At 49.1% G+C, this 12,560-nt stretch overlaps 1 protein-coding gene across 1 annotated transcript; it reads right to left on the bottom strand.

Moving 5' to 3' along the window:
- Window positions 1-3,794: 3,794 nt before the first annotated feature.
- Window positions 3,795-12,003, bottom strand: MLANA (melan-A). Its single transcript, XM_006881310.1, has 4 exons — window positions 11,927-12,003; window positions 8,027-8,123; window positions 5,365-5,478; window positions 3,795-3,863 (listed from the first exon to the last, which is right to left on the bottom strand). Exons 1-4 carry the CDS (start codon window positions 12,001-12,003, stop codon window positions 3,795-3,797), a joined length of 357 nt encoding a protein of 118 aa, XP_006881372.1.
- Between the last annotated feature and the right edge of the window lie 557 nt (window positions 12,004-12,560).

Genomic DNA, 12,560 nt, shown 5'->3' on the forward strand with positions numbered 1-12,560 from the left:
CACTTGATCACTAATCTGTTGTAAACAATTATATGTGGATTTCACCCCGTGTGCTTCCATGTTTATATGGGGTTCGCTGCATCTCTGCTCACCACAGATGAGGGGGAAGCCTGTGCTTCCCCTGCTTACTGGGGAGCTGTCTGTGTCCGGGATTGTAAATTTGAAGAGACTTTGATTCTGTAGGAAGAACCAGTGAGACTGGGAGACGGGTGCCAGCCAGCTCTAGAAACAGATCTGTGATGTGGTAAAAAACTGTGACACTGTTCACCACACATGTGAACACTAGAACTCTCTTCAGCTTGCAAACACACACACACACTTTCGTTTTCCTTTCAGTAGCTTTCCTCGTTGCCCTCCAGTCAGAACTGACCCACAGCTGACCCTCCAGCGGCTTTTCAGAGGCCTCAGCCACACAGGAGATTGCCCATTGGCCCCTGTGGGGGAGCTGGAGGGTTAGAATTGGCAGTAAGTACTTACCCGCCAGGCCACCAGAGCGCCCTCCTAATTAGTCAAGAAACTGGTGCTTAATTGACTTGTTGGGCAATTAAACTCAGGAGTGAAGGTGGGGGGCTGCTTTGTTGTAGGTTTTGGCTTGAGTATTGTTTGGTTTGGGGGCAGGGGGGTGTGTGGTGGCTTTTCCCCTTCATTATTCATCTGACTGAAAACCAGAGAGTCAATTCAGACAGACTTGGGGCCGATCACAACAAATTGTGGCTAACCTTGAGAAGAATGGGAATGCCAAAACACTCAATTTTGCTCATGTGAAACCTATACTTGAACCAGGAGGCAGTTGTCAGACTAGAGCAAGGAAATACTGCATGATTCAAAATTAGCAAGGGGGGGAATGTGTCCTGTCTCCATACTTTTTAAATCTGTATACAGAACAAATAATTCAGAAGGCTGGGCTTTATGAAGAGGAGTGTGTAATCAGGATTAGAGCAAGACTCATTAACAACTTGCGTTATACAGATGATACAACACATCTTGCTGATACTAAGGAGGACCAGAAGTGTTTGCTGCAGAAAGTCAAGGACTAGTCTTCAATATGGATTAAACCTTAACATAAAGAAGACAAAGATTCTCACCACTGGTCCAATTGGCACCATAATGGATAGAGAAGAGATTCAGGTTGTTAACAATTTCAGCTTGCTCAGCTCCATAATCAATATTCTTGGCACCAGCAGTCAGGAAATCAAAAGACAAATTGATTGGGAAGTCCACTGTCAAGGATATCTCCAAAGTGCTAAGGAGCAATGATGTCCATCTAGAGACTAAGGTGTGCCTGATCCAAGCCATGGTCTTTGCAATTACTTGCTGTGCATCAGAGGAATAGAATTTCTTGCTATGTATCAGAGAGCTGGCCAGTGACTAAAGATGACAGAAGAATTGATGCGTTTGAGTTGTAGTGCTGGAGAATAGTATTGAACATACCTTGACTGCCAGGAGAACAAATAGGTCTGTCTTGGAGAGAGTGGAACCAAGTTTATCCTTGGAGGCTAGGATTTTGAAGCTCCATCTCAAATACTTTGGACATATGGCCAGGAGGGACCAGTCTTTGGTGAAGAACATCATGCTTGAAAGTGTGGAGGGACAGCGCAGGAGAAGAAGACCCCATATGAGATGAATTGACTTGGTAACTGGGCAGTGGAATTTGGTGTGTCAGAGTAGTGCAACTGGCTCGGGATAGGGCAGGGTGCAGAGCTATTATACATATGAGTCGTGGGCAACTCGATGTCACATAATAACAACAGAGGCCAAGTCTGTCTAGGAAGAATTGTGGCCAGAGTGCCAGAATGTTGTTGTTACGAACCATCAAGTTGGAACCAACCCATAGCTGACCTTCCAGCGGATTTTCAGAGGCAGTAAATTACACAGGAGAAGATTGCACAGTTGTTTGTTTTTTTTTCCCCTGTGGAGCAGCTGGTGGATTCAAACCATTTGCCTTTGTGTTCACAGTGCAGCTCCTTACCACTAAGCCACCAGAGCTGCTTGTTGAAGCAAGGATGTTGAGACCTTTGTTTCACACTTTGGGCATGTTGTCAGGAGGAAGACATGAAACATGGAAAGGTGGAGAGACAGAGGCAGAGAGGAAGCCCCTCAGTGAGAACGGCTGACCTGGTGACTGTAAACCTGGGCTCAGGCACAGGAAGCGATGGCACAGGACAGGCCAATGTTCTGTTCTCTTGTCCACAGTCACTGTGAGTGGCACAGACAACTCCCCCAACAGTGATAGAAACTGGGGGTCCAGCAGGTGGTGCAGAGGCCTGGAGCTGGGAAAGCGTGAACAAGGGGGAGGTGAGGGAAGAGATGGAAACTGAGCCCTGAGAAGCACTGTGCTCCGAAGTGTCCCTCAGTGGAACACGGGGGGCCACTAACCACAGAGGGTGAGTGAGGCGGGGAGGGTGGAGTGGGCACTATGACAGTGGCCATAGAATTAACTGTCCACCAATCACTCTCCACACTCAGTCCCCACCATCGTGCTGTGGCCACAGACCATCAACGGAGAAGGCCAGAGATGGAGGATAATGTTGAGGAAATGTGTTGTATCTTTCAGGAACATTTTCCTTTCAACTAGATAAAAACCATTGTTAGGTGCCATCAAGGCGCCCACAACTCACAGCGACCCATGAACTTGACCTATCCTGAGCCACCCTCACGGTCAATCCGTACTGCTCAGGGTCTTCCGCTCTGTCTCTCCGCTTTCCTGCCCTGCCTTTTCCTAAGGACTGGCCCCTCCTGACACGGCAAAGCTTGTGAGATGAAGCTTCGCCGTTCTTGCTTGTAAGGAGCATCCTGGTTTAACTGCCTCAAAGATAGACTTGTTCATTCCTTTGGAAGTCTGTGGGTTCGTCAGATCAAAACAGGAAATGCTTAACCCATGAAAACTACCATGAGCACAATTTAAAATGTTAGAAGGAAATTACAAAACAAGAAACACGTGTTTGCAAAATGCTACCTCCTCGGATCAGCAAATTTGATGTTAATTTAAAATTATTAAAAACAGAACAAACAAGAAGGGAGCTCTGGTAGCCTAGTGGTGAGAAGCTGCACTGCAATCCCAGACATACGCGGTTCGAATCCACCGGATGCTCTGCTGGACAAAGAGGGGCAATCTCCCCCTGTCCCAGTCAGATCCTATTTGATGGTATACACACACAAAAAAAATAATAAAAATGTAAAAAAGGAAAAAAAGAAAATTCAGTTGGAGGTGTCTTTGGATAGAAGGATTGTTGTTTTGTGATTTTGGTTTTTAAACCAAAATTTATTAAGGTTGATACTGTTCCTTTTACGGAGTTCTTATGATCACTCATATTGAAATGGCCTTCAGAGTTTGAAATCTCTCCTCCTGACTTTGGGGTTGTTGATGGGAGTGGATTGAATGGATTCTACTCGTCATGGACCCCACGTGTGCAGACAGAACTCCTCCACAGAACCAGCAGGTGCCTCTGGGCGGATTCCAACCACCAACCTTTCAACTAGTAGTCAAGCACTTCACCATCTACGCCACCTAGGGAGTCATACTTGAACTCTATCCCTCAGAAGAGACCACCATAAGTGCAATTAGCCATCCTGCATTTCTAGAGGGTGTCATGCTACGTGGTTTATTGGCAAACATTTTTCCCATTTAAATATTTAGCATTTTCTTGCTTGATTAGTACTGCTGTTACTCCCCCGGAAATCTGACCCCAATTTCATTGTCAGAGACGACAGAGTGGAGGTGTCCATCTCATGTAGACTGGATTCGAGCCAAGGTTTGGAGGGGCCAGGCCAGCGTCTGAAGTGCCTGCCGGCTCTCATGGTGAGTAGGGCGGCGGTGCCTGGTCTGGAGACAGCTTCTCGTAGGCAGGTGGAGCATTGGGGACCTGTGAGGACCAGGGAGTAAATCAGAGTAATTAGCTTCATTTTAGCCTTTCGTTGTGGACTTCCAAGTGGCATTCCTGCCCCGTGCAGTTAGTAGTGGCCGTCGAGTGAGTTCTGACTCATGGAACCTCAGGTGTGCCAAGAACAAGTGGGATTTTCAAAACTGCCATTTGGGAAGTGGATCGGCGGGCCTCCTGCTCTGTGTGAGAGAGACTGGCATACTCCTCTCAGGTGACTTAGTGCCACTGAGAACCTGCTGGAGGGTCAGCTGTGCGGCCGTTCTGTCTCGACAGTACACACCACCACCACCACCTGTGTGTATGCATATAGACACACTCACTGCCGTAGAGTCAGATCGACTCCTAGCTGGCCTCTCTCTGGCTTGCCAAGGCGGCCAGTCACACGGAAGAAGGGGGCCCACCTTTCTCCTGAAGAGCCTCTGATTCAAGCCACCAGAGAAGTAAGTGGAGCCCTTGGGCCAGCCCAGTACCTCTCCACGGACCACGCCACCTGAGCAGTGTGTGTGTGGAGAGACACACGCATGCGATCGCTGTGGCTCAGTGTGACTGCGTGTTGAGCTCGTCAGGCCTTTGATGCTCTGGATAATTCTAGAAGATATTTTCACCATTTTCATGTTACAGCTGCAGAAACTGAGGCACAGAGAGGTCAAGCCTTTTAGTCCAAGGTCACACAGCGACTAAGTGGTGACGCTGAGACTCAGACACAGAGTCTGTGCTCAGCCGTCGGTTTTACCACGTCTAGAGCTGGCCAGTAAAATGCAGCATCATGTCAGCCACGTATGAACTTGAAAATTGCCAATTGTGAGGGAGCTCTGGTGGCCTAGCGGCAAGAAGCTGCACTGCAATCCCAGAGGTATATGGTTCGAATCCACCAGATACTCTGCTGGAGCAGGAGGGACAATCTCCTCTTGTGCCAGTCAGATCTGATTTGATGATGCACACACACAAACACACAAATAATAAAATAAAATTTAAAAAAATTAAAATTGCTAATTGCTTTTTAATTGTTAACTGTTGGTTTTGCTTTTCAAGTCGGAACCAACTGATCACTAATCCTCCAGCGGGTTCCCGGAGGCTATAATCACACGGCAGATTGCTTGTCTGTCTCCCTAAGAGAAGCTAGTGGATTCGAACTGCTTGTCTTTGGGTTGGCAGCACAACTCCTTACCCACCCATCAGAGCTCCCTTAAAATTTCTAATTAGCGCATGAAGAAGTAAACAGGTGTAAGTCATCTTAATGATACTTAACTCGGCCCATCATGGAGCGGCTGGGGCAGGAGCAGAGGAATGCCGGCACCAGCCAGGCGAGATTGTTAAAGACCAAGTTCTGAATCTTACCTGTGACTCTCGTTAGTACCTGGTAAACCTGGGTGTGGGAGGGCACAGTGTAAGAACCTATCTGTGTGTCCTGTGTTGGTCTGTTTTTTATGGACATACTTTTATTCCAGACCCCAAGCCTCCGGGAAGCAGGCTCTCCACCCACCACAGGCGCACGGCTGTGCTCTTGAGAAGGTAGCTTGCTGTCCTGCCGGGCAGGCTCCTTGCACAGGGATTTTTCAGGCAGAGCACTCTCACCATCAGCATGAAGGCTTTTGTCCTGAAATGTGAAATCGTGGGGTCACAGGATGAGAAAACACGCTGGAGTCCATCCAAGAAAGGAAAGGAAGCTCAAGTTTTAAGAGAGAGGATTTCATCTCGACTCTTCCTTAAGCCAGTCACCTCACTGTCCTGAGCCTTGGCCGGCCCGTCTGCTGAGGACCATGCCTCCTGCCCGCTGGGGTCTGGGATTAACTCAGGTAAGCACCTAGGATGCGCCCTGAAGGTCGGCATGGGAGACTGTCGGGCGACAGTGACCGTGAGGGTGACAGTGACTGTGAGGGTGACAGTGACTGTGGGGCGACAGTGACTGTGAGGGTGACAGTGACTGGCATTTTGGTGGGTAGCTGATTGTCCACTCAGCCACCATGCTGACTTCTTGATATGCCACTAGGGTGCTCGGGGAACAAGGATAGTTAAACAAGCACTTGTATTTCATAAAAAGTCTAGAAACATTGATTATAGGTAGGTTGCATGTGAAAGTTATTGATCAAAATGGTCTGTCTCAGCACACAGTGTACACCCTCCTGTCACCCCTCAGTGGAATGAGTCTGGGATGGAAGACAGGAAGAGGAGGAGGCATCTGAGTGCTTTGTGTTCAAGTGAGGAAGCCCGTAGCTGGAGATGGTGACATCACACCGACTTGGTGTAGCTTTGACTTCTTCCAAAGACTAAAACCATTGTGGTTTTCATATGTAAGCACATAATGATATAAAAACACAGAAGAAAGTACCTACCAAATAGCCTTTATTACTCGTGTTTTCATCGTGTCGACGACATGAGTTGCCATGGGACTCACAGGCCCCGTGGGTCAGGAAGACCGGCACCCCACGAGGCTTCAGTGTCTACGTTTGGAAAACTAGATGGCCCATTAGGCGTAGAGCAAAGGAGGCTCAGGGGAGGCCAAGTCCAAGGTTGTCCAGCAAGTCAGTGGGTGACAGTGAGCACAAACCCTATACCTACACCTGAAGGACTGCTGTGCTGACACTGGGGGTCCAGAGGTGAGAAATGGTTTCCATTCCAAATGACAAGTAAGAGAAAGAGCAGAGCAGAAGAGTCAGAAAAACACAGGCTCATGTTGGAGATGCTGCCGCTTCGGCCCAGATCACCACAACCGAGCGGCTATCTGGATACAGCAAGTCACACGCAGATGTTTGGGGTTCTCAGTGCTGTAAAAAATTACGTTTACACTCTAGTGTGGTTTATCAAGTGTATAACAGCTTCATGAAAAAGTTTGAAATGTGGTGACAATAACTCAAATGTGGCACCGAGACAAAAAGTGAGCATATGCTGTTAGGGGGAAAAAAACACACCAATAGATTAGAAGGTTGCTGCAAACCTTGGATTGCTGAAAAACACAAGGCCGAGTGCAATGTCATAACACGCGTGGCCACGGGGAGGCGATATCCCACGCCTCAGCTGCTGCCCTATATGTTCGTCTTCTTGTTAGCCACTCCCGCCCCTGTCCACTAGGTGTCAGCACATCCCGGGCCGCTGGGTGAGAGGCTCAGCCCCAGCCCACTGCTGTCTGCCTTTCACTATGGGTTAAGGAGCTGCGCTGCCAATGTGAAGGCTCCTGGTTCGAGTCCAACAGCCGCTCAGCGGGAGACGGATGGGCAATTTCCTCCCTTGTGATTTCTTGACTCTGCAAACTCACTGGAGGGTCAGCTATGAGTCTGTCCTGACTTGACTGCATTCAACAACTGGGGACACTTTGGCAAGAGCTTAGGAAAGGGAGATGGAGCTGTCTGGCTTCCCAGGACATAACAACAGTCATGTCTATGCTATGTGAGGGTCTGTGAAGTGCAAGAGCATTACAAAAAAGCTTGGTAGGAACTGGCAAACCTCTCAGAACTGTCCGAGGAACCAGAAAAGAGACAGTCTTCCCCCAGAGCCTCCCCCGGGGCCGGTGCCCTGAATTCAGCCTTCTAGACTCTTACATTGTGAAAAAGTAAACTTTTGTTAATTCAAGGGGTGGAGGGGAAGCTGAAATACCATCAGAATGACAGAAATGGGACAGAGAGACAGGAAATGAGCACATGCTTTGGGAAAATGATGCTTTATGGACTGTTCAGCACAGGATTATCACAAAACTAAATTGCAAAATATCATTCAGACAATATTAAAATATCATTAAAAATTAAATATGTATAAATCACCCCCAAATGAACTACAATAAAATGAAATATACCTGTAGACCCTGCCTAAGAGTTTCCAAGGTACCTCCCTTACACAAGCCACCTGCTATAATTTATCCCAAGAAGGAGCTGGCTGGTGGTTTTGAACCGCTAACCTTTTGGTTACCAGTCGAACATTTCACCGCCACACCAGCAGGGCCCCTGAATGCTGCCTCTCTAACTCAAACTCTGCCCGTGAGTCAGAACCGATTGGAGCGGCCGATGGATTCGAACCACCCCTTTTGGGTTAGCAGTACAGCTCCTTGTGGACTATGCTACCAAAGTGCTTCCCCAGGCCTGAGAAATTCTCCGAAGGGGTAGGGGAATCTGGATGCTTAGGGAGGAGCCCCGAGCAGGGGGATGGAGACTTACGCTCAAGACTCTGTATCCCCGCCGTCGACGGCAATACCAGCAGCCCACGAGGAGCAGGACCCCCAAGATCACCGTCAGGATGCCAATCCCCGCGGCCCTGGGTGAGAGACAGACATGCACAGAGTGGCCCAGAAACATGTTCCTAATTAGAGCAGGCCACACTTCACCTTTCTCTCTTCCTCTGAGCCACGAGTCAAAAGCAGCACCTCCAGTCCCAAATTCTTGTCCCACCACGCCCCACCGCCCCACACAATAGACCACAGGGTCCAGGGCACAGCCCTCCTCCGGTGTGCGCCTGCAGGTTCAAGGCCACCCTGTCCCACCAAGCTCCCAACTCCAGGCCAAGTGGTGCAGTGACAAACGACCATCATGTGGGCCAAGTAGTGATCAGACTTCACTTTATTTTCTTCTTGTCGGGGCTTATTTAAAGCGTTTTTTCCCTGACTACCAGTCCTCTGGTAGTATATATAGTGTGTTATTTGCAGAACTACTAACCAAAAGACCAGTGGTTCAAATCCACCAGCTGTTCTGCAGGAGAAAGATGGGCAATCTCTCCCTGCTAGATTTATGGTCCCAGAGAAGCAGGGGAAGGTCACTCTAAGTAAGAATTGATTCGACCCCAGTGGGCTTGTTTTTTTTGTTGTTCGATGCTTTTACCAGGCCACCATGAGTAAGTGGAAATCCCTTCTGACAAAACCTCTCCTCAGAGCCGCAGCATCTGAGATGTGTTAGAGTGTTGGCTTCTCACAGCAGCCCTGGGGGTAGGCACCCCTCTGCTCTGCACGTCCACAGCCGGGAACACGGACGTGGAGGGTAGTGCTGTGTGTGCCTCATGAGAACAAACGTGAACACCCACGACTCCGCAGACCCGATCCCTGGGCCTGGTGTCAGGGCAGTTCTCACTGGCCGCCCTGCTCGGATGGACTTCACCCCAGAGACCACGTAGAAGAAAGTCCGTGGAGAAGCCCTGCACCATGTTTGTGCTGTTGAGTCTCCACTGTCCCAGCACCAGCCTGGGGGGCCTTCTCCCTCAGCCACATCGATGATTCCCATGCCTGACTCCCACGAGACTGATTTTCCAAAGATAAGAATAGTATCTTGAGCCCACATCCAATGCTTGTTGTTCAGTGTCGAGTCAACTAAGACTCATCACAACCCTACGAACAACAGACCTGAACCCCATCCTGTCCTGCACCATTATCACAATCTCTGTAGTGCTCCTCAATGGGATGGTATGACATGACTGCCCTGACTACTCCGGTAGCTTAGTGGTAAGGAATTGTGCTGCCAACACAAAGGTACATGGTTCAAATCCACTGACTCTGCTGGAGAAAAATAGTCTCCTCCCATGAATTTACTGCCTCTAAAACTGCTGGAGGATGGGTTGGTTCCCACTTGATAGCACACAGCAACTACAACACTGGTGGGAAGATACAACGAAATGGATTGACACAGTTTACAACGGGCTTGAGCATGATGGAGATCCAAGACTTCGCCCTTGTTGCTGTTACAGGCCATTGAGTCACCTGCGACTCACAGCAACCCTCTGTACAATAGCCCTAAACCCGGCTCTATCCTCTGCCAATCTTATTGTCTCCAACACACCTACCTCCATTGCCCCAGTCACTGAATCATTCCACCTCATTGAGGGTCTTCCTCTCCTGTGTTGTCCCTCCACTCTCCCAAGAGTGACGTCTTTCTCCAAGGACTGGTCCCTCCTTGCAACATGTCTAAAGTATGTCAGACGGAGTTTCAGAATCCTTGACTCCAAGGAGCAGCCTGGCTTCACCCTCTCCAAGACGAACCTGTTTGTTCTCCTAGCAGTCCATGGTATACTTGATACTCTTCTCCAGCACCATAGCTCAAAAAAGGCATAAATTCTTCTTCTATCAACCTTAGTCACTGTCCAGTGTTCTGATGCATAGCAAGTAATTGCAAAGACCCTGAATCAGTTGCATCTTAGTCTCCAGACTGATACTGTTGCTCTTCAGTACTTTAGAGAGGTCTCTAACAGCAGACTTTCCCAACACAATCCATCTTTTAATTTCCTGGTTGCTGGTGCTCAGAGTGTTGATTGTAGAGTCAAGCAAACTGAAGCTGTTAATAATCTCAATCTCTTCACCATTTATCATGATGCTGCCAATAGGCCCAGTGGTGAGAATCTTTGTTTTCTTAATATTGAGCTTCAATCCATATTGAAGGCTGCAGTCTTTGACCTTCTGCAGCAAGTGCTTCAGGTCCTCCTCAGTTTCACCAAGTAGGGTTGTATCATCTGCATAACATGGATTGTTGATGAATCTTCCTCCAAACCTGATGCCCATTTCTCCTCATAGAGCCCAGCCTCCCAGATATTCTGTTCAGCACAGAGATTGAAAAGGTACGGAGATAGGACACATCCCTTATATATACCTTTCCTAATTTTGAACGAAGTGGTGGTTCCTTGCTCTGTTCCGATGACTGCCTATTGGTCCAAGTATAGGTTTCGCATTAGCACGATCAAGTGTTCTGGGATTCCCATTTCTCCCAGAGTCAGCCACAGTTTGTTGTGATCCACACAGTCAAATGCCTTTGCATAGTCAGTGAAACACAGGTAGGCATTCCTCTGGTACTCTCTGCTTTCAGCCCTTAGGACTACTTAATTGTATACTGTTTTTTACTAATTCATTATCCCAAGTATTTGTCTCTGCTCAAATATGACCGATAGTGCGCATATGGGTTGAGTTGCACGTGCCTGTCACACCCTCAGGGTCTGAGTAGAGGGACAAGGTGTCAAAATCCCTGGCAGAAAGCTGAGTGACTCTAAGCTTGGGGACCTGAGGCCAAGGTCTGGAAGCAGAGCAGGACAGTGGCAGCCAAGTCTGGTCTGACCCCCGGTGACCTCGTGTGCAGAGTCCAGCTGCGCTCGCAGGGCTTTTGATGGCTGTCTTCTCAGAAGCAAATCATCAGTATTTTTTTCTGCGGTGCCTCTGGGTGGACTGGACCTCTCTCTCACCTTGCCATGTCCAGCGCCATGATCCACCACCCAGGGACTCCTCACCCCAGAAACCCAGACCCGCCACACCACGTGATGCTCTTAGTGATATGGAACCCTCAGGAGAGTCAAGTCTCTCTTGACACACAGGGCTCAGTGGGGCTGCCCCAGAGGGTCACTACGTGTCTCTCCATTGAAGCAGACAGCTAGCTACATCTTCTCCGGAGTGGCTGATGCGTTTGAACTGCTGAGCTTTCAGTTAACAGCCAAGCACTTCAACCACGACAACACCAGGGCCCCAAGGACTTCTTGTTGTGTACCTTCAAGCCAGAACCAACCCATGGCTGACCCTCTAGTCGGTTTTCAGAGGCAGTGGATTGCATGGGAAGAGAATGCCCATCCTTCTCGCACAGAGTGACAGGTAGATTTGACCCATGTGCCACTGGATTGACGGTGGCAGCTCCTTCCCACAAAGCCCCCAGAACTCAGGCCTCCCAGCAGTTATCTCCTTTGACATCTGCATGTTGGGTTAGTCATCGAGTCAGTCCTAACTCCTGGACCCCCCACTTGTGTCAATAGAACAAGAAGAACCACTGGGTTCTCAAGGGCTGACTTTGGGGTGAGTAGTCTCCAGACCTCTCTTCTGAGGGGCCTCTGGGTAAACTTGAACCTCCAGACTTCCAGTTAGCAACCAAGCATGTTACCTACTTGCACCACCCAGGGACCCCGTATCCAGGGAGGTAGACAGGCGACCCCCGGCTCCTGCATCCTAGCCCCCAGCTCTCAGAGCCCCAAGTGCTTGTGGGACCTCAGGGTCCCCAAATGAGTGGCACTCGCTCTCAGGGGAGGGGACAAGGGTGGGTAGGTGGCGGTCAGCAGGCAGCATCAGCAATGACCCCAGGAGCCCCCTGCATCTGGTCTGCACTTACTCTTCAGCTGTGACGGAGCCATGGCTGTGCCCCCTCCTCATATGACCATACACGAGGTAAGTATCATCTCTTGGCATCTTGTGAGGTCAGGACACCTAACAGAAGGACCACAGAGCATCACTGAAGGCATCCACAGAGTCCTTGCTCAACCCCCTTCAAGAACCCCAGGACATTCTCTCTGGGTGAACGGCAGTCACAGCTGGGAGCCCCTGGCATCTCTGCCCCGGTTCATACCTGCTGCCTTCAGGATTTGGTATCAAGGGCTTTGGAAGGAACTTGGGTTTCTAACCTCCACTCCCCTAAAACCAAACCCAGCTGCTGTCCTGTCATTGCTGACTCGTGGAGCCTGGGGCTTGCAGAGGGGAACTGCTAGGTAGAGTTTTCAGAGCTGTGACTTCCCAAAGCAGTTTTCCAGGCCTTTCTTCTGAGGCACCCCTAGACAATGGTTTCGAACCACCAACCTTTCAGTTTGCTGCCAGAGTTTAACTATTTATACCACTGGGGCTTCAATCCCTCCCAGCAAATTGAAATTAAGCTTAAAGAAGAAAATATAAGCAGAAGAAAAGCACTCAAATTAAGTTCTTTTTGTGGAAATGGAAGGAATGTTCCCTTGGATTTCAATCTGATTCTAACA

This window comes from Elephantulus edwardii, unplaced genomic scaffold (assembly GCF_000299155.1).
Source record: "Elephantulus edwardii isolate Elephantulus edwardi_28Jun2011 unplaced genomic scaffold, EleEdw1.0 scaffold00014, whole genome shotgun sequence".
NCBI classification, from domain to species: domain Eukaryota; kingdom Metazoa; phylum Chordata; class Mammalia; order Macroscelidea; family Macroscelididae; genus Elephantulus; species Elephantulus edwardii.

Bases quoted from the DNA above. Each gene is read 5' to 3' on its own strand.
- MLANA (XM_006881310.1), bottom strand. From the start codon at position 12,003: ATGCCAAGAGATGATACTTACCTCGTGTATGGTCATATGAGGAGGGGG. The intron at 8,124-11,926 runs GTAAGTGCAGAC...TCTCTCACCCAG, and splicing joins GGCTCCGTCACAGCTGAAGA to GGCCGCGGGGATTGGCATCC. The intron at 3,864-5,364 runs GTGGGTGGAGAG...TGGTCCTCACAG, and splicing joins AGCACAGCCGTGCGCCTGTG to GTCCCCAATGCTCCACCTGC.